The sequence below is a fragment of the Bombus bifarius genome, unplaced genomic scaffold (assembly GCF_011952205.1).
Source record: "Bombus bifarius isolate JDL3187 unplaced genomic scaffold, Bbif_JDL3187 scf7180000008190, whole genome shotgun sequence".
Lineage (NCBI taxonomy): Eukaryota > Metazoa > Arthropoda > Insecta > Hymenoptera > Apidae > Bombus > Bombus bifarius.
In genome coordinates this window covers 1,439,795-1,467,765 of record NW_022884499.1, presented here as the reverse complement: position 1 = coordinate 1,467,765, position 27,971 = coordinate 1,439,795, and the positions used below count along the sequence as shown (strand labels likewise).

The 27,971-nt window shown below is 32.8% G+C and overlaps 3 protein-coding genes across 4 annotated transcripts; 2 read left to right on the top strand and 1 right to left on the bottom strand.

Annotated features, from left to right (window-relative positions):
- The first annotated feature begins 1,355 nt into the window (after nt 1-1,355).
- LOC117209668 (poly(A) polymerase type 3) lies at nt 1,356-14,474 on the top strand. 2 transcript variants are annotated; one of them, XR_004487950.1, is made up of 12 exons: nt 1,356-1,797; nt 2,575-2,810; nt 2,896-3,139; nt 3,375-3,479; nt 3,565-3,715; nt 3,800-4,011; nt 4,144-4,441; nt 6,565-6,741; nt 6,821-6,942; nt 7,022-7,196; nt 7,690-7,788; nt 8,059-14,474. XR_004487950.1 is itself a non-coding variant. In XM_033451916.1 (12 exons), exons 2-12 carry the CDS (start codon nt 2,590-2,592, stop codon nt 8,110-8,112), a joined length of 1,854 nt encoding a protein of 617 aa, XP_033307807.1. In that variant the 5' UTR covers nt 1,356-1,797; nt 2,575-2,589; the 3' UTR covers nt 8,113-14,474. The 2 variants fall into 2 exon arrangements, 1 of the variants encoding a protein (XP_033307807.1); XM_033451916.1 differs by having other exon boundaries at nt 7,022-7,192.
- Nucleotides 14,475-15,018: 544 nt separating this feature from the next.
- Nucleotides 15,019-18,032, bottom strand: LOC117209681 (odorant receptor 2a-like). Its single transcript, XM_033451937.1, has 6 exons — nt 17,446-18,032; nt 15,978-16,263; nt 15,795-15,894; nt 15,517-15,627; nt 15,170-15,325; nt 15,019-15,069 (listed from the first exon to the last, which is right to left on the bottom strand). The coding sequence occupies exons 1-6, from the start codon at nt 17,912-17,914 to the stop codon at nt 15,019-15,021; spliced, it is 1,173 nt and encodes a 390-aa protein (XP_033307828.1). The 5' UTR covers nt 17,915-18,032.
- A 1,496-nt stretch (nt 18,033-19,528) lies between these two features.
- On the top strand, nt 19,529-27,366 carry LOC117209687 (relaxin receptor 1). Its single transcript, XM_033451948.1, has 21 exons — nt 19,529-19,616; nt 20,304-20,417; nt 20,685-20,756; nt 20,892-20,994; nt 21,102-21,173; nt 21,264-21,335; nt 21,434-21,577; nt 21,659-21,727; nt 21,797-21,868; nt 22,220-22,291; nt 22,403-22,474; nt 22,794-22,865; nt 22,990-23,061; nt 23,211-23,281; nt 23,727-23,888; nt 24,248-24,393; nt 24,751-24,901; nt 25,638-25,767; nt 25,888-26,078; nt 26,536-26,691; nt 26,871-27,366. The coding sequence occupies exons 1-21, from the start codon at nt 19,529-19,531 to the stop codon at nt 26,990-26,992; spliced, it is 2,223 nt and encodes a 740-aa protein (XP_033307839.1). The 3' UTR covers nt 26,993-27,366.
- The last annotated feature ends 605 nt before the right edge of the window (nt 27,367-27,971 follow it).

Sequence of the window (27,971 nt, the reverse complement as noted above, 5' to 3'; positions counted from 1 at the left end):
CTGAGATGCTCAGGCGGTCAGGAAGAGGCCACGTAAGATTGGATAGAATAAGAGTGGATAAAGATTAATTCCGCCGCTAATTTAGCGGCAGCTAGTAAGTATTCTGGCTGAAGCATCCCCGTGGGTATCATGCTGCTTAACTCTCGGCCGCAAATAAAACTCGAGCAATGAAAAGAGTCATTTTCATTCGGCTTTTATTTCCGGCGTTTTTTGCTACGTTACTGTTAGTTACTGGAAGGAAAGAAAAATAAAAGAAAAAACGACCCGGCGCGTGAACAACAAAATTGTTGCTTTGGTGTGATATCGCCACCGTTCGGTGAAGACCGGGACTAAAAAACTATCTCGCGTCGTTACGCGGTTTGTGCTTCAATATGAAATAGCCATGATTTTTGGAGAAAATAAAACTGAAATTATATATGATACAATATAATACATTTTATTCGAAATAGTGTATTAAATATCGATTACTTTAATGCATTAATAACTGAGGCATACTCGAAAATTCTCTGATTTAAATGCACTTCCTTCTCTTTCCCTGTAGATCCCTCTTTTAACTTTGATAACATTTATGATGTGGAATTATTATTTTGTAATGGAATTATTACATTATTCTTTTTCATATATTAAATATAAGGACGTGACTAGTATAAGATATAAATTGCTAAAAAATGAAAAGTTTAATTTTTGTATGTACTGTTATCGGTACGTCAATGATAATTTGTGAATAATGTATTATTTTAGTATTTGCAATGAATAAGTTGTATAATCTTTCAAGGCGATAAAAATAACGGGGATGTTATTTCCTTGTTTTGGCATAATAGTTTATTTAGGATAAGAGTATTTATTTAGGATAAGACATTTTAAGTATTACTTCAAGCAAAATTAGTCGAAGCTATAACAATTTCACGTTCGATGAAATCATACATCACTGTTGCTTCGGGTACATAACAGTAATATCACAATAAAAGCACATTCGACATGGGAGCCATAAGTTATACGTTTTAAAGAAGCGCACTGCGATTTCTACAGTGCACTTGCTCTACTTGCAACAATGCGTGGGCCAGCAGCTATAATTTTTTTAAATATCTATGATTTAATTAATATATCCTTTGAAAAAATATTATACAATATCAAAAAATATAATATATGACAGTAAACAATTAAAATAAACAATAAATCTGCTTATAAATAACCGAGATGTAGAATGCAATGTTAATTTCCCATTCCATCTAAGATGGCAGTTAAATCGAACACGGCGCTAGAAACCAGTCGATTGCAGTTCTATCTATATAGTTTCTGACTGGTATATAAGGCTGTGTTAGGGACGCCATGTCCAGATTGTAGCTGGTTTTCTGCGATTGCATATATGTGTGTCTATTATTTTCAAGTACTAACGTTTAATTATTTATTTACAAGATACATCGCAACACGAAGTGTCCTGTGCGTGAAGTGTGTTACAATTGATGTTGTGGCTGATTAATTTCCACTAGTGGTGTATGGAATAATTTGATCGACGCGAACAATTTTGTGACTTATGGACCTTCGTTTCTCTGGATTCTTTTGCTACCTCATAAATTGTTTACAAGTTGTTCGCGCTGTTTTGCGACTAAGCAGAGCTTGAAAAACGTGCTATTCGCGCTAGGAATACAATTTCCTTTTCAGGAGTCGTCCACAAGCATCGGATGGACGTGATGCATCTTTACTAGAGGCATTTGCACGTTTTATAACCTGACAGACAACACATCCGAAGTTTCTTTATCCTTATCATGTCATCGCATCTTTGACAAAGTATTATCGGTAAGAATCCAAGCAATATACAATATTCAATATTGACACTCTCATGTGTTTCCGATCACGTGTAGAATGAAGAAAAAGTGTTCGCTCGTTCAAATCAATCACTAAAAATGTTTGCATATTTTGTAAAATATTATATATTCTTGTAGACATAGAAGTTTTATTTCAGATCTATGTTTCTGCCCTATCTTTTTCAAGATTTCATAATATCATCACTTTATCACATTCCTGGACAAATTTACGCGTACTTTTATATTAACTTCTTTACTGATATGTAGCATTTCAAAAATGTAGTATTAATATAGATATCGAAAATACTTTAGGTACAATGATTATTGTCCTGTGATATGATACATGAGAATGATGAAGGGTTGATTAGTACTCTTTATGTCGATGTTATTCTATCAAATATGTTGTGTTTATCCGTATTTATTTTATTTGTTGTGTTAAAAAACTGTATATAAATAAGATTTAACTAGTAAAGAGAACGTACTTGGGTAAATTTGTGTCTAATGCTATATTTTATACGAACTACTTATTAAAATGATTTATTTATTAAACTCTAGTTTGATCATTTGCTATTATTTTATGAAGATGTGCAATTATTAATTTATAATTAACTGTTTTAATGATAGAAAGTCATATATATTGGAATACATTTCATTGTTTATATAATCAAGTGTTAATATCCATGTCAGTTTTGGTAAATGTACAAACTTTTATGTTTAATTCATTGTTTTAAAACCAATGCAATTAAATATCATTGTCTCCTTGTTTCAGATCTAGAACAAATAAATGCGTGTCAAGATGTGGTCATCACAAGGTAATAACTCAAACTCAAATGCATCATCCAAAGAAGAAAAGAACCTACGTACATTGGGTATGACATCTGCTATTAGTGTAGCAGAACCAAAGCCCAGTGATTTTACTAGGACCAATGAATTAAAGGAGGCATTAAAGCCATATAATGTATTTGAGTCTGAGGCAGAGTTAAATCACAGAATGGAAATTTTAAGGTATTGCATTTACACTTACATTGTATAATATTGATATTTTGAACACTACTAACTATGTATTATGTTAATTGTTATGTTTGATTAGTAAATTAAACACACTGGTGAAACAATGGATACGGGACACAAGTATTGCCAGAAATATGCCATCCAGCGTAGCTGACCAAGTTGGTGGTAAAATATATACTTTCGGTTCATATAGGTTAGGAGTACATCACAAAGGTGCTGATATAGATGCTCTATGTGTTGTACCACGACACATCTATAGGTCGGATTATTTTGCATCATTTTTTGAATTACTGAAAATGCAAGAAGAAGTTACAGATTTAAGGGTACGTACTTTACACAATATCAAGTAATCATAACAATTATTTGTCCATTTAATCTGCATTTTCTTTGCATAACATTTACACAGTGAGTAATGCAATTAATATTTAGAGTTATCATTAGTTGATTAGAAATAAAAATCTCTAATTAAATATATCAGAGACATATCATACATAAAATGTTTATTTGTTCAAATGTAAATTTTATAGTTATTTAATTGTGTTATTTAACATATTTTAGGCAGTAGAAGAAGCATTTGTACCAGTAATAAAAATGAATTTTGATGGTATTGAAATTGATATGCTGTTTGCTAAACTGTCACTTAAAGAAATACCTGATTCAATGGTTAGTAACTTACTAAATAATGTATATAATGTTTCTCCACCTTTTTGTAAATTGCATATCAAATAAATTTTCCCCATATTTGTAGGACCTTAAAGATGACATGCTTCTAAAAAATCTGGATCAAAAATGTGTAAGAAGCCTTAACGGTTGTAGAGTAACAGATGAAATACTACGTTTAGTACCCAATATAGAAAATTTTAGGCTGGCACTTAGAGCCATTAAGTTATGGGCAAAACGTAAGATAATCTGCTTTTTAATTTTCGTATGTTTTGAGATGAGACAAGTGTTTTTTATACATTGTTTTATTTTCTCATTTTTAGGACATGGCATATATAGTAATGTATTAGGCTATCTAGGTGGTGTGTCTTGGGCAATGTTGGTTGCAAGAACATGCCAACTTTATCCTAATGCTGTTGCAGCAACATTAATAGAGAAATTTTTCCTTGTATTTTCACAATGGAAGTGGCCACAACCAGTTCTTTTAAAGCAACCTGACAATGTTAATTTAGGCTATCCAGTTTGGGATCCCAGAGTAAGAATCATTCTTAAAGAATAAATATAGATTTTTATAGAATCATTATTAAGAATTATTCTTAATATTGCTTTTGATTAAAACATATTTTATACTAATAAGTTTCTTAATTTAACAAACTTCTTTCTCAAGGTGAATATATCAGATAGATATCACTTAATGCCAATAATCACACCGGCATATCCTCAACAAAATTCAACTTTCAACGTATCAGTATCAACAAGAACAATTATGCAAGAGGCATTCGAAAATGGACTTTCGATAACAGAAGAAATTATCATGGGGAAAGCAACGTGGGACAAATTATTTGAACCTCCAAATTTCTTTGGAAAATATAAACATTATATTGTATTATTGGCGAGAAGTTTGACTGCCGAAGATCAGCTTGAATGGTGTGGACTTGTCGAGTCTAAAATACGACATTTGATAGGTAAAATATTAAACACATATTAAATATATTCAATTATATACAGTGGCTCAAGAAAGTATTCGAACGCTTACATATACAAACTTAAATGGCCGAAATAATGTACATTAAAGTAATTTGCTTAGACAAGCAGATATCAATAGGATACAACGTAGGTAGGAGTTATGATACATTTATTAGAAACACACATTATAAGTGACTCACAAAAAAAGTATTTGAACGCTACATATATTATTAAATTATTTAATATTAATATTTTGTTGGACCATCTTTAGCAGCAATAGTGTGTCTCAATCGACGATCCATACTGTAAACCTATGATTTTATAAAACTACACTCAACGGAGTTCCATATTTCTATAATTTCATCTTTCAATACTTGCTTTGAGATTATCTGAAATTTATTTCATCTTTCTCCGATTTCAACCCATAAATTTTCAATCGGATTTATGCTTGGACTTTGCGGTGGGATAATTAACATGTGTGGTGTGTTGTATATGATCCATTCTTTTACAATTTTAGCAGTATGCTTAGGATCATTATCTTGTTGGAAGTGGAAACCTTCCAACAATCCTAATTTACGGGCACTTTCTTTACGGTTATTTTTTAAAATATTTAAATACTTATATTTACCAAGTATTCCATCAGTAAATATCAAATTTCCAGTGCCACTGGCAGCCATGCACCCCCACGCCATAACCGATTCACCTTTGTGTTTCACTGTTTAATGTAAATGTCGAATTTCCAATACCGTATTTGGTTTTCCTTACACATAATTTTAACTAGCTGATCCAAAAATGTTAAACTTTGGCTTGTCCCAAAAGATGAGTTTATTCCAAAAAGAATTCTTTATTAATATAGGTTTTTGCAAAAGTCAGTCTTTTTTTTATGATTTATCGCATTAATATATGGCTTCTTTCACGGTACTCTATCATGAAAATCATTGTTTCGTAAGATCTGTCGACATAATTCCGGGTGAACTTCTTTATGAAACATATCAGCTACCATACTTGTGAGTTGAGGAGCGAATGTAGTAGGATTTTTTTTTAATTCGCGAATGATAACTTTCTCCTCTCTTCCAATTTCTTTGGTCTGCCTGATCGAGCTTTGTTTGCAAGTGTTCCCTCATTCTTTGACTTTTTTTATGATATAATGTATTGTGGACTTACTTCTGTTCACAATTCCGGCAATCTTGCTATATGATTTTATTATTATATATTATTTCTCTTTCACACTTTTTTGTTTCAAACTTTTTGGTATTCATTTTAAATACTATTGTGCACACTTTTATGTTACTGTTACTGAAACGATAGCCTAATATCAAGTGAACGTACCAATATTTTCATTTAGCAATGATGTTTACATTCAGTGCAAAGGAAGATGAAAAACTATCAACAGTGTTACAGCGTTTGAATACTTTTGTGAGACACTTATCATGAATGTTTCGAATAAATGTATCATAATTCCTGTCTATATTATTGAATTGTTTTAACAAATTAGTTTAGTACACCTCATTTTATTAATTGAAATTTGTAAATGTAAGCGTTCGAATACTTTCGTGAGCCACTGTATGTAGATATGATAAAATTCATCGATAAACGTGTATTAATCATTATTATAACAAACGAGGTGTTGTACAGAAAAATTAATCGAACGATCCAATAAGTTAAATTATTTTTAATCGAATAAATAATGCGTTAGTTTTTGTTATTTTTTGTTTTTATCAATTCGTATAAAAAGTTTTAAACACGATCTGACTATTATATCTTTTATTACTTACGGTTTGCGCAATATCTCGTGAATTTATCGATAACTTCAATGACGATGCATTGGCTGCCTTGTTATTAGTTTACCATATCATGTGTTTGTTCCAGTTAAATGACGTAGATTAAAACAGGTTACTTTTATTGCTGTTATTACAAGTTGCATATAGGTTTTCATATTACAAGATTATGCATCCTACGCAGAAGTAAATGGACTCTAGATCAATGAATTGTATAAGCTTCTGTCTTAATCTGTGTCTATTGTAATCATAAAAACTTTGACTTTGAATATTTATTTTGTCGATACTGCAATGCTAATAATCCGCGGGTGCCAAAATGGCAAAACCCTAACTCTTAAAAACAGGTACTCTGGAAAGAAATCCACACATTACATTGGCACATGTGAATCCGGAGGCATTTCCACCGCTAAAACCAGAGCCGGAGGGACACTGCTCCATGTGGTTTATCGGCTTGTTGTTTGCTAAAAGTGAAAATTTAAACATTGATCTAACGTATGATATAAAATCGTTCGTGGACTCAAGTAAGTATATTATGACATGTGTAATTAAATAATTTAATTTTTAATTTTCATACATACTCATAAACCAATAAAATTATAGTTCTGAGGCAAGCGGAACAGTTGAACTTGTTAAAAGATGGTATGTGGATTGAAGCAAAACACGTAAAGAGAAAGGATCTTCACACTTATGTATCTCCTAGTTTGCTCAAACGAGAAAGAAAAGTAATTCATTTTTCCTTTAATCTCATTTCCCTTGTTTATTTACCTGTGCACTTGTTTATTGATGATTTCTTTCTTACAGATTTCTGGCAATGTACATAAAAACGGAAATATTGCTGGGAATGGTAACACTGGTAGCGTTTCTCCACGAAACCAAGGGGATTTGACGAACAGGAAGAGACTATCCGATCAAAGCACAGACACATACGGAAAAAAGCGAAGGGCCACCGATAATGAGCAAGCAGTAGCCCATGTAGGTACTGAAAATAAAATATTAATCATTATTAATTAATTATCTTTGTTTTGATATGTAATGTAGGATTATTTATTTAGAGTTGATTAAACAGGAAACGGTGGTTATTTAACGTGAACTAAATACAATAATGTGCTATAACTAAGACAATTAAATAATTAATTTACAACTCTCGTCACCACGGTTCCAACGCTCTCTTTCACGCGGACCACACTCTCTGACTTCTTAACTCACGACTGACTATTAATTCGTCTTTCTCCCTTAAGCATCCCTTTATCTTTTCTCATAGCCTCACCACATACGTGTTTCGCAACCGCTTGTGACCATAGTCACGTAGGCCTTTTTTCCGCGTAACTATTCAACTGAAAGACCGACGACACATTGATAGGCCTGTCAGCACTTAGGCTTTTTCACGACATTGTTTATGGTTCATCCGAAATTTCTTAGGCCATTTATCCACGATGCTACAGTAATATTTAATAAAATTTTATTTATAGGGAGAAGACGGGTCGCTAGTCGTTCAGTCTTGTGGGGAAGACAGTAATTCCGGATTTAGCTTGGATGAATACAAACAAACGTTGACAGCTACTAAGGATGTAAGTTATTATACATATAATGAACAATAATTGTCATATAACAGATTAGTTAACTACATATAAAAATAGAGCAGCAATAGTAAGATAAGTTTGGATTTGTTGTAGAAGACATTAATTTTAATGTAAATCGGAATCTTGCGGAGGTAAGGAGCGGAGAATATAGCAGTATCGGTACATTCAATTTATTTGCAACGTCCCGCTTCTTTCTCTTACTTTAGTTTTCCCAACAGTGTTAGTACTTTAACTGTTTCGTTATTTGAAATATTTTAGGAAGGGCCTACTGGTGCATCTACAGTAGCACAGGAAGGATACGTTTGCACTTGACCACTGCAGGATTACTACCTCACGTCGATCCACAGATGCTCCTCTGGGCCATCTAGACTGTAATCGCTTCTCATGCAACCATCCACTGCCCACTGTAAGTCCCCTGTTTCGTAAAAACAAAGCAACGTCATGCGTTGGAGAAAACTACCCGTTGGAGTCAATCGATGCACGATTATGTGACAGACGCTCTAATTTTAATATTTATGAACAACATCAACAGTCAATGGAAACAATTGGACAACAATGAAAAAAAAGCCACTAACAAATGATTGTGCCAGTGTCTGTGATGTTACTTTTTTATCATAAAAATCGCGTTGGTCATTTTGGAAAGTCGCGACCGAAGAGTTAGTAATAACCAAATGGAGCATTGCTATGTCTCTAAGGTTCATAATTTTTTTATATTTCATTTTGTACATATCACTTATAATAATTTTTATCCATAAAATTATTAAAAAAAGAAAGAAAAAAATTAAAATAAAAGGAAAAGGAAAAAAGATAAAAGAGACACGGTGTCAGGTTTAGGAAAATAATTCGTGTCATTGCGCTGAAGTGTGAATAGGTAATGATATTTTGATTAAATGCTTCTATTAGGATTTTCAGCTAAATGAAAAGAAAAAGGAAGAAAGAAAAGATTCGATGTTGCGAGGAAGAAACGTATTCTTGTATAAAAAGCATTTCTTTAATGCATAAGTAGATAAAAGATAAAAAAAAGGATGTACGTTTCAGTTGTAAATAATTCATGCAACAAATCGTTACTCTCGCGTCGCTGTAAATTATATGAAACAAACAGTGTCTCTTTAAGTTTGTAACAGTATAATCGTAGTATGATAGTAGATCTTAGTTTCTTTAATTATTTTATAATATTTTTCAACTATTTATATTATCTATACTAAACGATTATCTCTCTTGAATATTAGTTGCTGTACGAGCTTAATTCTAATATATACGGCATTCTCTATATTTTTCACATAAGATGCCTGAAAAAATTATTTTTTTCTTTATCGTAACCTATCGAGTAACAGAAGGAAAATCACCGGCACTGGCATAAGAAATTGAATGTTTCATTTACAGAAGAATCATCGATTATAGCATTAATTAGATTCAAATATATGGTTACTTATAGTTAATATTCTGTAAATGAAACACCTGTAATTAAGCCATTGACTATCTTTGTTAACGATCGTGTTACGTAGAAGATATGTTTCGTATGAAGAGTCGCTTTTTAGTTTTTATTCACAGAAAACGAAGTTATAGCTTTAACAATGCAACATGGGACTGGCATCTGGATTATTCAAATCATCTATATCACCTATTGGTGAGTTTTTCAGGTGTTCGACTGCCTTCAGTTTCCTTTCAGTTTAGAATTATATCCTGTAATGACCCCGATTCTATCTTTTTTATCGTTTCATTGCTTTCCTTTACGAATTACCAACTGTGTTAAAGGCATGTCGGTTATTAACACACGTTTCGAGGTGTTTGATGTTCACTCTTTAATAATAATAATATATGTATAAGTATCGATACAAACGATACATTGAAATGTATAGGTTAATCTCAGAAACTAAGTATTTGCAGGGTAATCTTCGTGATATATATTTACATACAAATTATGATTTTTGTATCGACTCGTGTATTAATATCGCGACACAAATTAAGTAGTTGTTTCTACATTCATACAATTATTATCATTTATTTTCATACCACATTCTATATTTTTGTTTCATAAGTCTTTTTCGAAAATATGTGATTCGATTAAGACTTATTTCGATACTCTGCGAATACTATAGTTACTTCTATTGAGATTAGGGACCATTTCGTTATTTGTACATATTCGTCGTAATCTTGAGATCATTTCATTTCCTTATACGGTTTCTTTCCTCGTGTATGGTTTACGTTGCGCCAATTGAAGTGTAAATGTATAGTCGAAAAATTATGCTGTATTAGAAAATGGCTTTCCTTCTTTCTTTCCGTTATAGCTTCAGTTATGGTATAATTAGAATAGTGTATAATAGATAAGCAATGTTATATTATTTATAGCGTACTCTATCAGTTTGTTATGTTATCCACTCTGTTCGATTAATACGAGCATTCGAGAGTTTTACAGACCTAGGCAAATGTACATAAAAATTCCGATTTATATGTAAACTAAGATTTTTTAATCCAGAATAAAAATTTTTCTTACGAAAAAAAAAAAATATGGACAATCTATTATGTTTTCCGCTACGAAGAATATTATTTATTCTGCTGTTTATATGAATTGCTTGCTTTATATGTAAATATTTCATTCCGATATGAGAATGGATCTCGATTCGATGTTACACATTTTAATATTTAAAAAAAAGAAAAAAAAAGAAAAAAGATATTTATATCGTTAGTGATTAATCATTTCTATTCTGTATTAATTTTACATTTCTTAGATGTAACAAAGATCATAGAAACAAAGAGTTATATTTGCAATATTATTTCGGACTCGTTTTACGAAAAGGTATTTTCTTCTTTTGCTTTCATAGTTGAACACATTAAACTCTATTCATTAATCTCAGCTTAGTGTTACATTAGTGAACTACATTTATTTTTATCAGATTTAACACTTGCGATTTTGTTTTATTTGGATAACTTCCCGTGAATTTTTGTCGTACATCGATTATAAAATCATGTTTTCTCGATATAATTTCAATTAAAATTTGACAGCTATTATATTTCTCGATTTCACAATAAAATACTATTACAAATCTAGTGGTAATGATCTTGCGTGGCAACTATTTCAATGTTGTATCTAAAAAAATACTTTCTTGTGATGATTGAATTACGAAGTATTCTCGTATTCTCGTTTAGCTTGATATTGCTAGTAGTTATTGATATTGCTGATAGTTATTTTCAAAAACTGACCCCAAAGCAGTGATAAAGTCATAAAAAGCTCACATAATATGCAGAGAAGTGCCTCACAACATACTTACATTTCGTAATTAATCGATAGTTTAAGGAGACCCTCTATAACGTATATCTGCTTTGAAAGTTACATTTGTTTTATTTGCTGTTTACTACACGAATTTATGTTACCACTGTATTCTTACGACTCTACAATCCACTTATAACAATGGTCAGTTCCTATTTCTTGAATAAGAACGAAGGGTATAATCAATTACAACCTTTATCCTTATAGACGAATTAAAATCCGGTTATAGAGGGTTAGTAGTTACACATTAAATTTGTGTAAAAATCTATGTCTTTTAATTTTTTTAATAGATGCTAGATGTTTCTCGGTTGCTCGTTTGTGTCTTTTAATAAATAAAATTTTTTAATTGTCGTAATACTACTTCCATAGATCGAAAATATAAAATACGTTATTTATATTTGACGTAGGTTCCTCTTCTTTAAATTTAGTTTCTTCCATTTTTCGCCATTTCATAAAATGGACTCGAAAACGACTAGTTATCGTGCAATACATAAATTTCTAAGAATTTTCGACTGATTCTTTGGTTAAACGTAGCGATAATCGATTAGAAACTTTAAACGTATACTTGATCGGGAAAGGGAAAGTTACGATTATAGAGAAACATTTTCTTTGAAAAAATACACGTTTCGTGAAGCCAAGTGTGCGCTCGTATAAATTAGCGTTTCAAAGAGTTAGAAATCGGCATACCAAGCTTTGCGCGTATTTTTTCTAACAAAATCATGTCTTTAATCGAGACTTTTCCATTGCTTATTGATAATTCTGTTACTAAATTAATTTTCCAAGTTTGGACGCGACAGCAAAGATTTTTCGAGTATCTATTATGATACGATTAGATTAAGTATGGCAGCTTATAATGCTCAATGAAAATGCTCAGGAAACAATTTTCTATGATTAAATCGTATTACAATATCAACGAATTTCATAGAATAATTAAAAGTTTCATGCTGCTTATACTCAATGAATATTTTTTAAATAGTCCAAACTTTTCTCATTGAATATTTTTGTTCAGCATTCAGTTTTTGAAATCTCACACGACTTCTGGAATTCTCATTATCTCTTTATTACTAATATAGTTCTCAATAATATTTACTAATATAATTACAAAGAGAAAACGCTGTACTTTCGTGTAGTCAATTTACTTATTGTTATTATAGTTATAATGATAACAGTTGCTATTTTCGTTAATTATCACTAATATTATTATTTAATTTTTTGCTATCGAAATAGGACATATAACGAAGAACAAATGTACATCATAATAGTTCAACGTTATCTAACGGAGAAAACACGCGATTGAAATGACGTGAATAGTATCGTGAGATTTTACACAATACTATCAGGCAGATTAATATAAGCAGTGAACATCAATATTATCCTCGCACGTAGTAACAATAAGTGGAAGAAGAAATTCTTTCGTTTCTTAGAAAAAGGAAGAAAAGAAAACAAATGAGATCGTGTACTCGAACTCCATTCACGTATTTTTTCGTTTCGAAACGTCAGACATGTCTATAACACATTCGTATATTCTCGATCAATTCTCGAGAACGTCAAGTCGTTCTCTCTGTGTGTCGATGCGACGTTCTCGAGTCGATAAACGAATAAAACAATTAAAAAGCCCCCCAAAAAACAAACAAACGAGTAGATAAAGATAAAAAACGAAACGGTGAACACACCATCCGTAGCACACTTCTCTCTTATACAATATAAACGAATAAACAAGAAAGAAACGAGTGAAAAGGTAAAAATGAAAAATTCGAAAAAAATTTCTGAGGGCAAGACTAAGTCTATCGTTTAGAAACGAGTGTTTTTGAGAGTGTGCGAAATAGTAAAAAATTTCAAAAGTTTCTCGACCGATCTAGAATTCTTCTCGAGCGTTGTCCTGTATTATAACTCTCTTTTTCTCTCTCTCTCTCTCTCTCTCTCTCTCTCTTTGTCCCTCTCTGTCTTTCTCTTTCTCCCGCTATTTTTCTCTGTTTCTTGAACACAACGTGAAAAGAACTCAAAACGAAAGACATTTAGTGAACTCTCGCTTCCACTAACCGCAAACACACAGAGAACAGTACGCACGAACACATACATATTCGAAATACACAGAGAACAGACAGAATATTGTACATGAAGTATCGTGTGTACACTTAACGTGCATATTCGTACACACAAACACATACACCAGAGGACCTCGTGCACAGGCAGACGCACGATTTTATACGGAACATAATTGTGGGAGGTAACCGCGAATGCATCTGCGAGGCGTATTAACATGTGAACGTGTGAGTCAGTTTTGTCTGAATGAAGAAAAAAAAGGAAAGAAAGAAATAAATAGCATCGAATACATTACCATGTGTTTATGTGCTTGTATAGCATACACAGGCTGTCACGATATACCGACCGACACGATCCCGTTCCTAAAAATCTCCATGCACGCCCGTGCGAATTGGTATGGATTTGATTTTTAATTATCAAGAATCGTACATCACGGCCACAGGACACGCATGTGAACGAATCGTTCTAATCGTGGCGAAATTCTTTTACGTTCTCCGTACCGACGAAGAAGCCGTTTTGTGCCGATGATCAACTTTGAGAAATGAAAAATGACAACCGCGAGGGAGGAAAGGGTGAAAAAGCGATTCTCGATATACACTAACTTGCTCCGCTGGGAATGAACACGAGCTATTAATAGTCGCTACCGCAGAGTATCGTTCGAACGGTTTATTATTTACCTGTATTATCGGTTCATACTTATCCTTTAACTTTTCTTTCCTTCTCTTTTTTCTTTTTTTTATTTTATAATCATCATGTATTCGTTTAAAACAAATTTATCAGTATAATATACCTTTGTTTACGAACGTCTAGACGATTCGGCCATGAGTACTAAGAATTCGCTCCATACCATCGTACACCGAGTAAGCAACCAACCATCGTCTGGTTCGTTGTCCCGCGATCGTATAAGTCGCGGCCGTGTATCTCTGCTCTGAAACGAAACGCGTGCAAAGCCTTTGCCGTCTGTTTCTTTTCCATGTCTGAATACCTCGTGGAGGATCAGCCGTGTCTCTCCGGATCGGCGTCAAAGGTACATGACGATGCACACTGTTACTTAAGTTCCTGCCACTGAAAGTGTACACACGTGCTGTAAACGTGCATGGATCGCAGCGGACCGTGTGGCGAGAGATCGGTGTATCGTGAAGGCCGTATGCACGTTAGCTGTTACTCCATTCGTAGGATCGAGGTCGTTGTAAAGAGATAACACACGACGTCAGGGTCCACGTGCTTCGACCTGGCAATAGGGACGATTATTTACCGTGAAGCACGAGTTATATGCATAATTTGTATCCCCCTCGGCAGTTGTACACTCTGTATCTTTCTTGAATAAACCGAAATAAATTTTTCTTTTAATTCCTTCAGCCAACACGTATTTGTGTTCGACGACGATTAGATAGAATGATACATTCCGAGAGCTTGATATACGTATATCGCTGGTACGTTGTAAACCACGTACAAGTGGCTTCCAATAGAGAAAAATTGATTAGACAGATTCGATCTCTGTAGTCATTCTATCTGGGCGACGTTGACGTTTATTCTTTTTAGACCTGACACTTAATTCTAGTTCGGTTAATAATCGTCGATCGTACACCGTTTACCGTATCATAAGAAGATTGATAGTGAAAGTAATGTTTTAGGGATATGAAGGAAATATATAATTGCATTGATTAAAGTGATTATTACTAAGGGAAATTAAAGAAGTTGAAAGGTTACGAAAGATGAGTCTTTTATCACAGTAGAAAATTATAGTGCGCGTTTAACAGCTTTACGTTTAATATTTAAGAATTGAATCTATCGTTTCACTGTTCGATTATAAGATCAAGTCGTATATCCGTAATTAATGGTTCGAATAATTTGTTTCTTTTATATGTTCAACAAATTCAACAAGTTGGGTTGATCCTTGTAATCATTCAAATAATACTTTTCAAAACGGAGAGATATGCCATCGATGCTTTTACTATCTACAAATAAGTTGAAACGTGTAAATTATGTATGTACTAAACAAATTTAGTGCAAGAATTTAATAATATTCAGTGATGTTATATTTGGAAAATAACTCACAACGCCAAACGTTTCTAAGGAAAACACATAGAACTTGCCAGCGGTAAGGTATGATGGTTTCTGCGATCGAGCGATACAAAATATTAAAGATCGCGCGTATTGTTCCGGTAAGTCATACCAGTTTATGAAATAGCAAGCCACTTGCATTTCACTACTCTGGAAGCGATACAGTTAGTACTTTTGTTGAAATTATGAAGTCATAAAAATTTTAGTTACTTGTGTGCTTCTCGATTTACGGTGATCATTTTTGAATTATTGAATTATTATATTTTAATGGTTGTAACATGAGGAATATTGAAATAAATAATAAAAACTACTTTTCTCTATGTATTGTTTTTGATAATTACCTCGTTAATTAGACACTCCCCCAAGAAACAGTAGGAGAATGCTAATAGTACAACAGCGCATGAGTAAATTATAAAATGTATGGTATTTATGTCTTCTCCAGAGTCGGTCGTCTATAAAATTTTACTTATTTATTTTAAAATAATAATAAATCGAGAGTGCAGAATAATCAAGACTTCCTTAAAACCAGTAAAAAACCAAGAAAAGATTGCAAAGTAAATTAAATTACAAATAAATTAAATACAGGAATACTACAAAATGTAAACAATTATATCATTACCATGAGTAATTGGTAGACCACGATGCATAAAGAGAATATTAATCCTAATGTTTGTATAAACATCAGAGAACTAAATGCCTTTGCTAAAATACTTGCCAGTCTGCAATTAAATTAACAATAACATTTTCAATCAGATCGTACCAGGTCAACGAAGGAATTTTATTTTTATGTTCGTCGACTTACTGGAGAAGCTCGATGTGTCGCTCAACGAGCACTCTCATTTCTGGAGAATATATTTGCGGTTCAATACTGATATTTCTGGCACGACGTGCCAGAATTGAAAGTTGACTACAAAGGTGAAACGTTAACGTCACCAAAAGACTGTCCGCGCCGGTTGCACCGATTGTTAACAACATACTTGCTGGTATTAAATAAACGCACAATAAAGCGTATGATTGTACTCCTGTCACTTCATAAATGTTATTCACTTTCATCGGTAACTCGTAAGGAAGCGTACAATTATTGAATTCTGCGAATTAATGTGATATGTTAACGAAACGTAAATATATACTCAAAATATAACGAATAGGGTCAGTTCACGATTTTATAGACAATATTACAAAAGTCGTCTGTAGTTGAAGAGTTAATAATAATTAGTTAATAACTTCATATATATATTTAATAATATATTAATACTAAAAGCTTTGATTTTACAAAAGTACAAAAATACAAAAAAATTCATTTTTCCATCAAACTCACATTCTACTACTTATACCACTTATCGAAAATGAAGAGAAGGAAGACCGAAGAAGAGCATCGAGTACATAAATTCGCGTTTGCTTGGCCGTCGAACGAAACTGTGCTGGAAACGACCGCGAAAAAGAGAATCGCACAGTCGGTGGTCGTGCAAAATCTTCGACAAACTGTGACAGGCTCGTAAAACGTAACCGTTTTGTGTATCGTGAAGGAAGTAACTGTCGCCTTGGAACACCATAAAGCTGCATATGCGAGGTAACTGTACGCGTGATCGTATGGATACGGATATCGAATGCGTTTCCTGGATCTGGGCGATAAAGTTCGCATTAAAGTCTTGATTTATCCTGCATGAGTATTCGCGACGCGTTGATAATACCTGCCGGCTTAATAAAATCGCCACTTTTACTACTTTTCCCATCCCACAATCCACGTTGTTTTACATTTTAAGTTTGAAACATCAAGTACCGATTTCCGAATTTAAAATTAAGTTCTTGTTGATGGGAATTGAAATGCTCGACATCACACAAATACATATTTTGCTTGACTTAAAGTACGGAAAATAAACCAAAAAGCAATTAAAAATAAACCCTACTTATTCACGCATCACATTTACTTGTTAAATTATCTTCATTCATTTTACCCTTAGATTTAAAAATTTTGTACAATGGACGATATAGAGCATTTAAGGAATAGAGAAATGTTTCGAAGCAAAAATATGCACAAAATTCATATTAATATATTCTCTAGTTATTTGGTGACACTAAATCAAAAAGTAATCAAGAGTAGCATCTATCCATATATCGCATTGACTCCTACTTATTATCAATAGATTATTCTTACTAATATCATTCCTCTTTGAATAAGAATATCAACAGCCTGAACTTCGTCGATCGACAGAATCAATCTATTCTCTCGAATTATAGATACGAACCACCGAACTACAGATTGAACTTACTGGATAAAAGACAGCCGACGATTGGTTTGGCATAAAACAAGGTGGGCACGAAGAATAAAGACAGGACCGACGAGGTGGAAAATAACGTGGCGGCCACGTTATACCAAACGACCGTTCGCCTTTCCTCTTCTGATTTATACAATCCAAGCTTCACGTCCCTTTTCACGACCGTTAGCAATGGTAGCACGAGATGCATATTCAACCGAAACATCATGGCCTTCAGTACTATCAAGATGGTCGGGAACGATAGCGTGATATTCTTCAGTGTCTTCTCAAGGTCGTGTATATTCTGCAGCAGAGTCACAATCTCCAACCAGGTGAAGATCACGACGTACGTAATGTAGAAGAAAAATCGAACATCGTTACGATTATGCGGCCATAGCCCAGATAAGTTCAAGAGTCGTTTGCTCCACGAGATCACGTTCTCGTCGTAGAACAGTTCTACATACGACGATATCGGCTTCTTCATTCTTAAAGACGTGACAACTTGACTCAAGACTTTTAGCTTGAGGACTTGAGCTACAGTATCGAATTACAATTGTCGAGATATTACTCTTTTTTCAAATGTCATGTATATTGTAATTTATGGAGATTAAGATCCTTTTCGTGTCAACTGTAATCCGATGTACATATTGAAGGATGGTAGAATAACACATGACAAAAGGAACTAGTGTTATAGCTTTTGATACGATTCGTAAGAATTCAGTTGCTCTTTAAGTATGTATATTTGATATATTTGATCAATAGTGGAAAAAAAAGTTCCTGAATTTGTGATACTTCTCTTATAGCCGGTAATTAGACTTTTCATAAAGACAGTAGAGAAGAGACAGTTTGTATCGGAAAATTAGAGATTCTCGTGAGTCTTTTCGATCGATATTAATTGTCTATTAATGAGTGATTACATATTCTCTGATCGCTGTCGTCTCGAGGCGCGACACGCCATTGATGCGAATTGTTCGAATCGCTGTCGCAATTTTGTCACCGACGTATCTGCATACGTTAGGAAGTTTGAAGCGACAATCGTAAGTGAACTTCGAAAGTAAACTTTGATAGCGAACACGTAATAGACCAATTACTATCTCCTCCGCCATTTGCAATTAGTAACTTTTTTCTTGCGCTCGCGGTGAAGGCGCTATTATTTTCTTACACCTGCGTTTCTTTCGTTCGAAAAGTTCGAGTTTAAGATAAAATACGTAACATTTAATTTGTAACGTTGGTCTGAGGTGCAACATTGTATTGACTAGAATAAATTTCTATAATATTATGTAACAGTTAATATAACAGTGATAATCTATAAAAACGCATAGCGCGGCGTTAAAGTGGTATTAATGTAAGTGTTAATATTCTGTACACTCGAAAAGAAATAAATTCATTTTGTCAAAAAGCAAGTTTATTTAGTATGTTATTTAATATGTTACAAAGAAAATAGGATTATATTTTTCCTAGAATGCCAAAAGCACAGAGCTTCTCTGTATATTTATGTAGACTTGTACATACAAATCCATACGAGAAACGAATGCCAAAATTTACTTAAAAGAAAGAACAGGAGAAGTAACAAATTTTCAAAAGAATTTGCGAATTACCCTGTAAATAATCCAATAAAACCTACACCTGCGAATTCTGCCTAATTCTGTTACATGTTTTCAATTCACATACTGTCCAATAATTTTACCAACATTTCTTCTACCGCTACTAACCAACTATTAATTCAGTCAAATATTATATCTTTACAAGAAACAAGTCCATCAATATTCACCATACTACTTTTGTTTCTTATTGCAAGGAACTTTTCCGACCAAATCGTTCGTTCGCCTATGATATAACAATCGTGAAGACAATCGATCGATGTAATTTGAAGTGAAATGCCTAGCAGCAAACGGCAAGAAATCCTCATTCGCGGACGATGAAGAGCGCGTGTGCGTGACGCCGGAGCTTGCGACGGAGTTAGTGAATGCAACCAGTGTCATGCAGTCGTTGTACCGAGTGCACGTGGAAAACGTTGTTCATGCAAGGGAAAACACGGAAGTTCGTGGAACACAGAGGCGCTAGATCGTTTTAAAGATCGAAACGTTCGTGTTCCGAAATGAGGTACAAACGCATCGGTGCTATCGGCGCATTTTTAATCGCGACCTTGTGCCTGTTATCAGGGCTGATGTATTATTTTAATCAAGGTATGTGATTTCATTCATTATGATATAATATCGTTAAAAGTTGATTCGTTATGATATAGCATCGTTAAAAATTCATTCATTGTCAGAAATTCTTTTAATTTGTTAGTCTTGTAGTTTGATAGTACATTTCTTCGAAGTAGATAATTTAGTTATTGGATAATAAAATATTTGTTTTGTTAAGTTATATTATTGCTAATTGAAAGACTTAAGCTTCATAAAGGTACGTACAATGTACGTTTTATACCCTTATTTGTACCCTGAATAAAACGTATTATTAAAGAGATCAATATTCAAAATATCATAAACATCTTCTAAGTGTTATAGGAAATAGTAAGATTTTTTTGAAACGATTCGGTAATATTTTATAATGTCACACTTCTGATAATTAATAAGAAGTTTCATTAATAAATCTTAAGCTTCATATTTGATAAATCTTACAAACGACAACAATCCAATAAATTGTTCCCTAACAATTACATATTACTTCACATTTATAATTATATATTTGCATTTATAAAAAATAGAGAACTTAAACGATTGAACAATTACCTAGAAGCAGTAATATACCGTCTTACATTTGGAAACGGGTAATCGATCTAAATTATCCTTCATTCGTGACATTTACATTGTGTTATTCGAACTCATATCGTTCGATAATTGCTGATAATTTGATTTTCCTAATTCCAGATACTTGCCCAGTAGGAACGTTCCTTTGTTACAATACCACAATTTGTCTACCACAGAGAAATTGGTGCGACTCACAAAGCCAATGTCCTCACGGGGATGACGAACAAAATTGCTGTTAGTTCATTAATTACTACATCCATTTTAATTTTCACGACAAAGAGGTCCATTACAAAAAGATCTTTGAATAATTTATAGTTCGAATATGATACTTCCGTGTTGCACGATCGTATTGAACATATCGAGATACTCCTTTTTCGGGCAAGAACGAATTAAATTTAAAATTTAGTTACGATGTTTGACATTTTTATATACGTGTCCCTTTTATACAGTATAAATGCAATACCGAACGGGGCAATATAAAAAGTGTTACTTTGTATGCAGATGATTATCACGGTGTATTGGACTGGTTTGGCAGTGACAGAGATTCCGAACCTGTAAGCGAGTTCGTTTGTGGTAATGCAATATCCATAATTTATCGAACAACGGAACACAATATCGAATAACAGAAATAAAAATGCGACGATAAACCGCAAAACGCAATGGACGAGATAAGAATTGGTAATTTACGTGTTTTCCTCTTCTTCGTAGATGCCACCGACATTCCTGTCGGTTGTAAGTACGTGAAGTGTCGCGCCACTTGTCACGACTACTCGGAAATTCCGAGAAACCTATCTTCTCAAACTACTTCCATGTACGGTTTTTAAGTATTAAAAAACTGGAATCTTTCGTAAAGTATACACTTTTTTTATTTTTATCGCGCTAGTGAATTGTTCTTAATTATTGTGATTAATTTTTTAGAACTCTGTATGATAGCTCGATTAAACGCGTGCCAATGGGCGCCTTTGCGCAATACTCAGAAATCCGTATACTGTGAGTTTCTAAGATTCTTATTTACTTTGTGCATTTTTTTTCACAAGTATCGCATAAATATATTTTTGATAAGAAAACATAATTTTTCAGATATCTTGATGGTAGTAATATACACGAGCTAGAAAAAGGAGCTTTTCTTAATTTGACTAAGTTGTTTTGGCTGTGAGTATAAATACTTTTAATTAAATCTTCAATGCTATTAGAAAATTAGTAATTACACAATTTTAATGTAATATACATAATGTGTATTTTATGAACAGAGCTTTGGATAACAATCAAATTAGCGAATTTCTGCCTGGACATTTTGCTGGTTTAACCAACTTGGAATCTTTGAGGGCCAATAAGAACAGAATCACTGTCGCAGATTTTTCAGACTTAGAAGGGAGCATTGCTTTAAACTTCATGTGTGTCATTTAACATAAATTATAATTTTGTAGAAATTTTGTACGATTTTAATCTTATGTTAATTTGTTACATTATTATAGAAATTTGAATGAAAATCAATTAACTTCGAAAGGACTGAAGTTGCCAGAATTGCCGGTATTAAGCGAGATGTAAGTTAACGCTTCATCGTTTCGTTGAAATTGAAATATCGAAACTGATTTCGTTCTATACAATTTCAGATTGTTAGATGAAAATAATTTTGAATCAATACCCGATACTTTGTTCGCTGGATGTCCATCATTAAAATTACTGTACGTACGTAAGTAAATAACAAATATAGAAAATTAATCCTTTAACTCCTATACACGTTTCATATTTACAACTGTTATTAGTAATTTATTTATTCTAATCGCAGTCGCAAATACACTAATGACGTAATTCTTGTTATTCGTTTTATTTCAATTGTTTCGTTAATATTAATAATTAATCTTAATATTTCTTTTTTAATTAAAAATTAAAGTAATGATGTCTACCGTAGCAAAATATTTCCTATTAAACTTTATAATTTTGCATAAAAAAGTGTTACTAATAAATTATATTAAGGAATTAAGTAATACTTTTTACTGACTTTAAACTAACAAGCAACATCAACCATTGGCCAGGAGTATGCAAAAGAACAAAATAAAGACAATCGAAGAGGACACGTTCCGAAATTTGGAGCAGCTAGTCGAACTGTAAGTTCCTCGCGTTACCTCAATTTGCGAATACTCGTTATGGCAATGTAACGAAGTTATGTCCCTCGTACATCACTGTGCATCGTGCAAAACGGATCTTTTCCCTTTCAGTAATTTGGCGTTCAACGAAATAACGACCGTCCCGCTGAATGTATTCCAACCGTTAAAAAATCTGACGAGGTTGTAAGTATACGAGGCACCGGTATCCACATAAATTGTAACGCTACACGTCTTAAGCTACGCGCGTGCTTGCAACATATTTACCTGATATTTACCGTCGAACGCACGGTGTTAGAAAAGCAAACGAGAGGAACGTCACGTATGCTGATGTTAAAACTTTTATTTATTATGCCGACACGTACGAAAATAAGGCTGATACGAATAGCTAATGTGATTATCGTGGTTTTGTGGTAGAATTAAAGCACGCGTAAAGACAGAATTATCAAGCAATGAAATGGAATAATTTTCGAAAATTATTGGATTATATTTATATTTATTGCAGACAATTAGGTTACAATCGCTTTTATAATTTACCGATGGCCGTGTTGAGTCCATTGACAAGACTGGACTCTCTGTAAGTTTTAGCATTAAGATTCTTTTAATAAGTTTAGAACATATTATTTCTATAATTTATTGTATTAATTTTTATATTGTAAAATTTCTATCAAAGTAAATAACTAATTTCATGAAAATTTTAGAGATCTGGAAGGTATAAATTTGGATGCATTACCAAAAAACGCGTTCACACTGTTCAAGCAATTGGACTTCGTGTAAGTAGATTTATCCGTATTGTGTCAGACAAACTACTTTCCTTTGTAAGTGAAACTCCTGTCAATATATTTGTCATCGGACATTGTTATTTTGTGAATGCAATGAACTACATCGTTGATTTCTTATGATGATTCATATTACTTTTTAGCTACTTCAAGAAATTTCATTATTGTGCGACTTACGCGCCGAAAGCAAAACGATGTCGACCCGCTAGTGACGGTAAGAATTTGAAAAACATAAAAAATGATAGATTGTTTTTAAATAATTTTTATATATTCAGTTATGATATTCAGCTACAATTACTTTATATGTTATGTTGGGGAATGTTGTTTGGTTCGTCATTAAATAATTATAGTTTACCATGATCATTAATTTAAATGGTTTTGATACCGTTCAATTCCCATAAAATACCTAAACGGTCGTCAATGAATTATGGGTCTGTTATTAGTTCATTAAATGGCTTAAAAGGTTATAGCTATTATAATATCACTGATGATTTTAATAACACCTATAAAATATGTAGTAATACATATTTACACAATGCTAGCAAACATTCTCATATATTTATGAACATTATTACTTCCTTAAAAATTTGCAATATTAGTAAAAGAAATATCAATATAATCGGACGATTAATTCGAGATTGATTGAATCTTCTATGCAGGAGTATCGTCGTTATCCCATTTGCTCGATAAAACTTTATTACGAGCAGCAGTATGGGTAATTTCGTGTGTAACTTGTACGAGTAACGTGCTTGTTCTTTGGGGGAGATTCACAGCCAAGGATGAGAATCGCGTATTAACCATTATTATCCGAAATCTAGCAGGTACGTTATATCTTAAAAATTATTTAATATAGGTATTAAATCCATATGTATATACTTACACGTTATTTAATTTTAAGAATAATAAATATTATCAATATCAAATAAAAAAATGTTCAATATTTAAAAAATTTTTTTATGCGCGTTCGAGAAAAATTAGACAAGATTCCTATTATTTGATGTATGGACAGGTATATAAAATACATCAAATATTTATTTAAAGGGATATAAAATGCCGGTCTCGTTTATCGAATATGCTATAAAAATGACACATCAATGTCATTTAGTTTCAATATTGTCCATCATAAATCACTGAATCATACAAGCGTGATAGTTATAGAAATTTTATAATCTTTTTACAGTTTCCGACATGTTGATGGGGCTATATCTATTCATAATCGCTATAGCAGACATAACATTTCGCGATAATTACAATCAAGTCGCCAGTTCATGGATGTCTTCGTGGTATTGTACCTTTGTAGGACTATTGGCAATGACATCTTTAGAGGTATACTTATCAATTATATTTTATTTCAAATCTTTAAATAAAATTTTTACCATAAATGTATCTATTTTTGAAATCTGAGTACTCAATGGTATCTACTTTTAAATGTTACGAAATTTCTCATATAAAATTTAATTAATATTCAGTTTAATATTTATAACAGTATCTTTTGTATTAAAGTGTTTTTCGCTTTCCTAATATTTTAAAAGCCTCATGTACATTATTTAACTTTTATACCGGATTATACGGATTTTTATTCCTTATAATATCCATGAAACTTTTGTGCGAGTCAGACGAAACGTATTTGAAGAAAACGAATGGCTGGTCGTTAATATATTGAAATAAAAATGATCCGTCAAGGTTTCAGTATTGATCCTGTCGTTCATGTCTCTGGAACGATATATGCTAATAGCAGCTCCACTGAAAGGTCACCGTACCATGGCACCGCATACGGCAACTGCATCGATGATCATCATTTGGATCACAGGAATTACCCTTGCTCTCGTGCCAGGTTCGTCTCCATGTTTCTTATTTGTCCATGGACCTCGGCATCATTGGTAATAATATCTAATAACCTGTCAAGATGTCCGATCGCTTGTTAACCCATCGGTTATGATACGAACCAGACAGCATGCTCTTATTTCGTCAATTTGTGAATCAATTAAACGTTGCGTTGCGTCTATTGTTCTGATTATTCAAAAGCTAGTAACGTATAGTAGATTTGAAAGTGCGTATGTAATTGTTGATTATTAGATGTTTTATTAGACTCTTTTGGGAAATTTATTAAACTATTTCTATTTTGCATTAAAAGTGAAAGGGACAGTAGTAGAAGTTTCTGAATAATTGTATTTCTTGTAACAAGTACACATATACTGAGACTTTCTTAAATTTTCACGCGATGAAAAATCTTTACTTTATTATAATTACAGAAATTTCCAAGTCGTAAGTTTTAATTCTTATATAGGTTAGGATATTTATAAGCACATAATTAATTTATACTCACGTTATGTTAGGTTACCAAAGTAAAGAAGCGAATATCACACGGTCAAAGTGGATTCCTCAAATTTTTGTCTGTCCTGGAATTAAAAAAAAATTTCTTTTTAACATACCATGTGCACCAAGTATAATCAAATGTTTATTCTGTTGCAAACAATTATTGCATGTATAAAGTTCCCCGCTGTAGCTACTACGCAGAGATAACAGAAGAAAGGACAGCATTCTGAAACTAATTGTAACTCATTCGAAAGTGATTCTGTGGCGAAGCAGCACGAGATTTTACGGCGTAAATGGAATGTGTTTCCCCTTGCACATTGACGATCCGTACTTAATTGGATGGGAATATTCGGCCTTCGTCTTCTTGGGATTAAACCTTATGGGGTAAGCAGACACGATCAACATTAAAGAAACAACGATCTTAAAAGTAGTTCACCAGTACAATAAATTTTTTTTCTTATGTATAATAAGAAGCAATTGTAAAGATTACTGTTCGCATTACAGGCTGCTTACGATTGGTTACGCTTACACGGGTATGTTTCTGAGCATTTGGAAAACGAGACACGCCTGTTCTTTGTCTGTTGGCGATTCCGAATTCGCCTTACGATTTTTTCTTATCGTTCTAACGGATGCAGCCTGCTGGGCACCAATTATCGTTTTGAAGATTAGAGCTATGATGAAGTATCCTATTTCAGGTAAATTATCTGCATTAGTATTACTAATTCCTTCCTGTTGTCTGCTGTTTTAATACTTATGACAGTTCTAATTGTGGTTCTAATTAACGAATTATTGTCTAGTCCGTAAAACAAATGTGAAATTTTCTGATGCAAATTAGTCCATAAATTCTTAGGCTTAATTGACTATACACCTCTAGTAATACGTAATAATTTATTAACGATAATTTGATTCATAATCAGCAGTAACAAATGCATTTTTCCTATGTTGCATATTAAAAATAGACATTTAAGGTAAATTGAAGTTTTAAATATAAGAATGTGTAAGAAATTATCGGCCTATTTAATATTTAAATATTGTAAAATTGCGTAGTTATATATAATTTATATACATATATATGATGTAAATATTTTTCATATTTTTCCGCATATAAAGGTTAGATTTACTTCATCCCTCTAGTTGAATATTTTGTTGTAGCTGATTTTCACGCATGGGTAGTAGTCTTTGTATTACCCGTGAACAGTGCAGTCAATCCGTTATTATATACATTTACCACTCCTAAATATCGAGAAAGACTAAATGATGGATGGTTTGGAAAAGTGCGTAACTATATGACACGAAAATCTTCCGAAGGTATATAATTTTGTCATTTTAATTAAACTCTAAATACTTTAATAAACCAAACTAAAGTAATTAAATTCTCAGTAGTTTGTATTCGAAAGCGTGTTATAATGAATTATGTAATAATGGTAATTATTGCTTATTTGCTGAGTTATCTAATGCAATTGATATCGGAAGTGAATATATTGCAGATACGTCTACAGCAATGAGCAACAAAGATAAAATGTTGTCTTTATCAGATGGGAAAGAGTATGACAAAATTCGATTTAATAAGAAGAAAATGCAGCCTGTTAAACGCAATCGTATGATATGATTTTTGTTATATTATATGTTTAATTTGTTGTTACTCAGAAGCTCACAGCAAAGACGAGTAATATACTTTCTCGCGTACTAAAAATTAGTTGAAGGTTTTAAGTTATGGATCAACAGGTTGAATGCAATATTTGAATGTTATTTGCTGTAGCAGATAATTTCTACAAACAAATAAGTACTCTGTTGTTAAAGATTTAACATAAGTAAACAATTTTATGTATAGCTGTTGTATATTTATACAACAAACTGTTACGTATAAAATAAAACATGATTTTCTGTAAATTGTTCGGATGATGGAATATGCATGAAAATGTTATATCGTTAAAATATTAGAATATAAAAACAAATTTCGGAAAAAAGACTAAATGAGAGAAAGACAGATCGCTGTTAGATCTAATGCGGCAAAATCTATTCTAATGATGTAACGTATATGAGCATTCCGTTGAGCAGTTGATGCAAATCAAGAGAAGAATACGTAATTCAGTCGATAGCTGACCAATCTGAGCTCTAATCTAAACTGTTAATCTGTAAACTGATTCAAGCCACTAAATTTCCAACCAAAAATCCCCAAATCACATAATTTCCAACCGATAACTTTCAAATCTTTAAATTTTTAGTAAAAAAATTTGCAAATTACTAAATATTAGATCAATAATTTTAAAATTGCTAAATTTCTAAAACTCAAGAATTCAAACAACCAATTGAAAATTCAGGCAGCTGACATCAGAACTATCGGGGAGATAATTCACGGTGACGGATTTTTACGATTGGTTCGCGACGGCACGGCGCGGGCAGTACGTTGATTCGCACGCGATTTCACGCTATCGCCGTTTGGCCAGAATTCGCCTGGTGAATTTACGACGCGAAAAGCTTTGTTCATGCAACTCACTTCGACTGCACTCCTTTCTACGTAGAAACCGCGATTCGTTCTCTAAATCGTACATAAATTACTAGTAACGAAGAGCATGGGACGCGTTCCG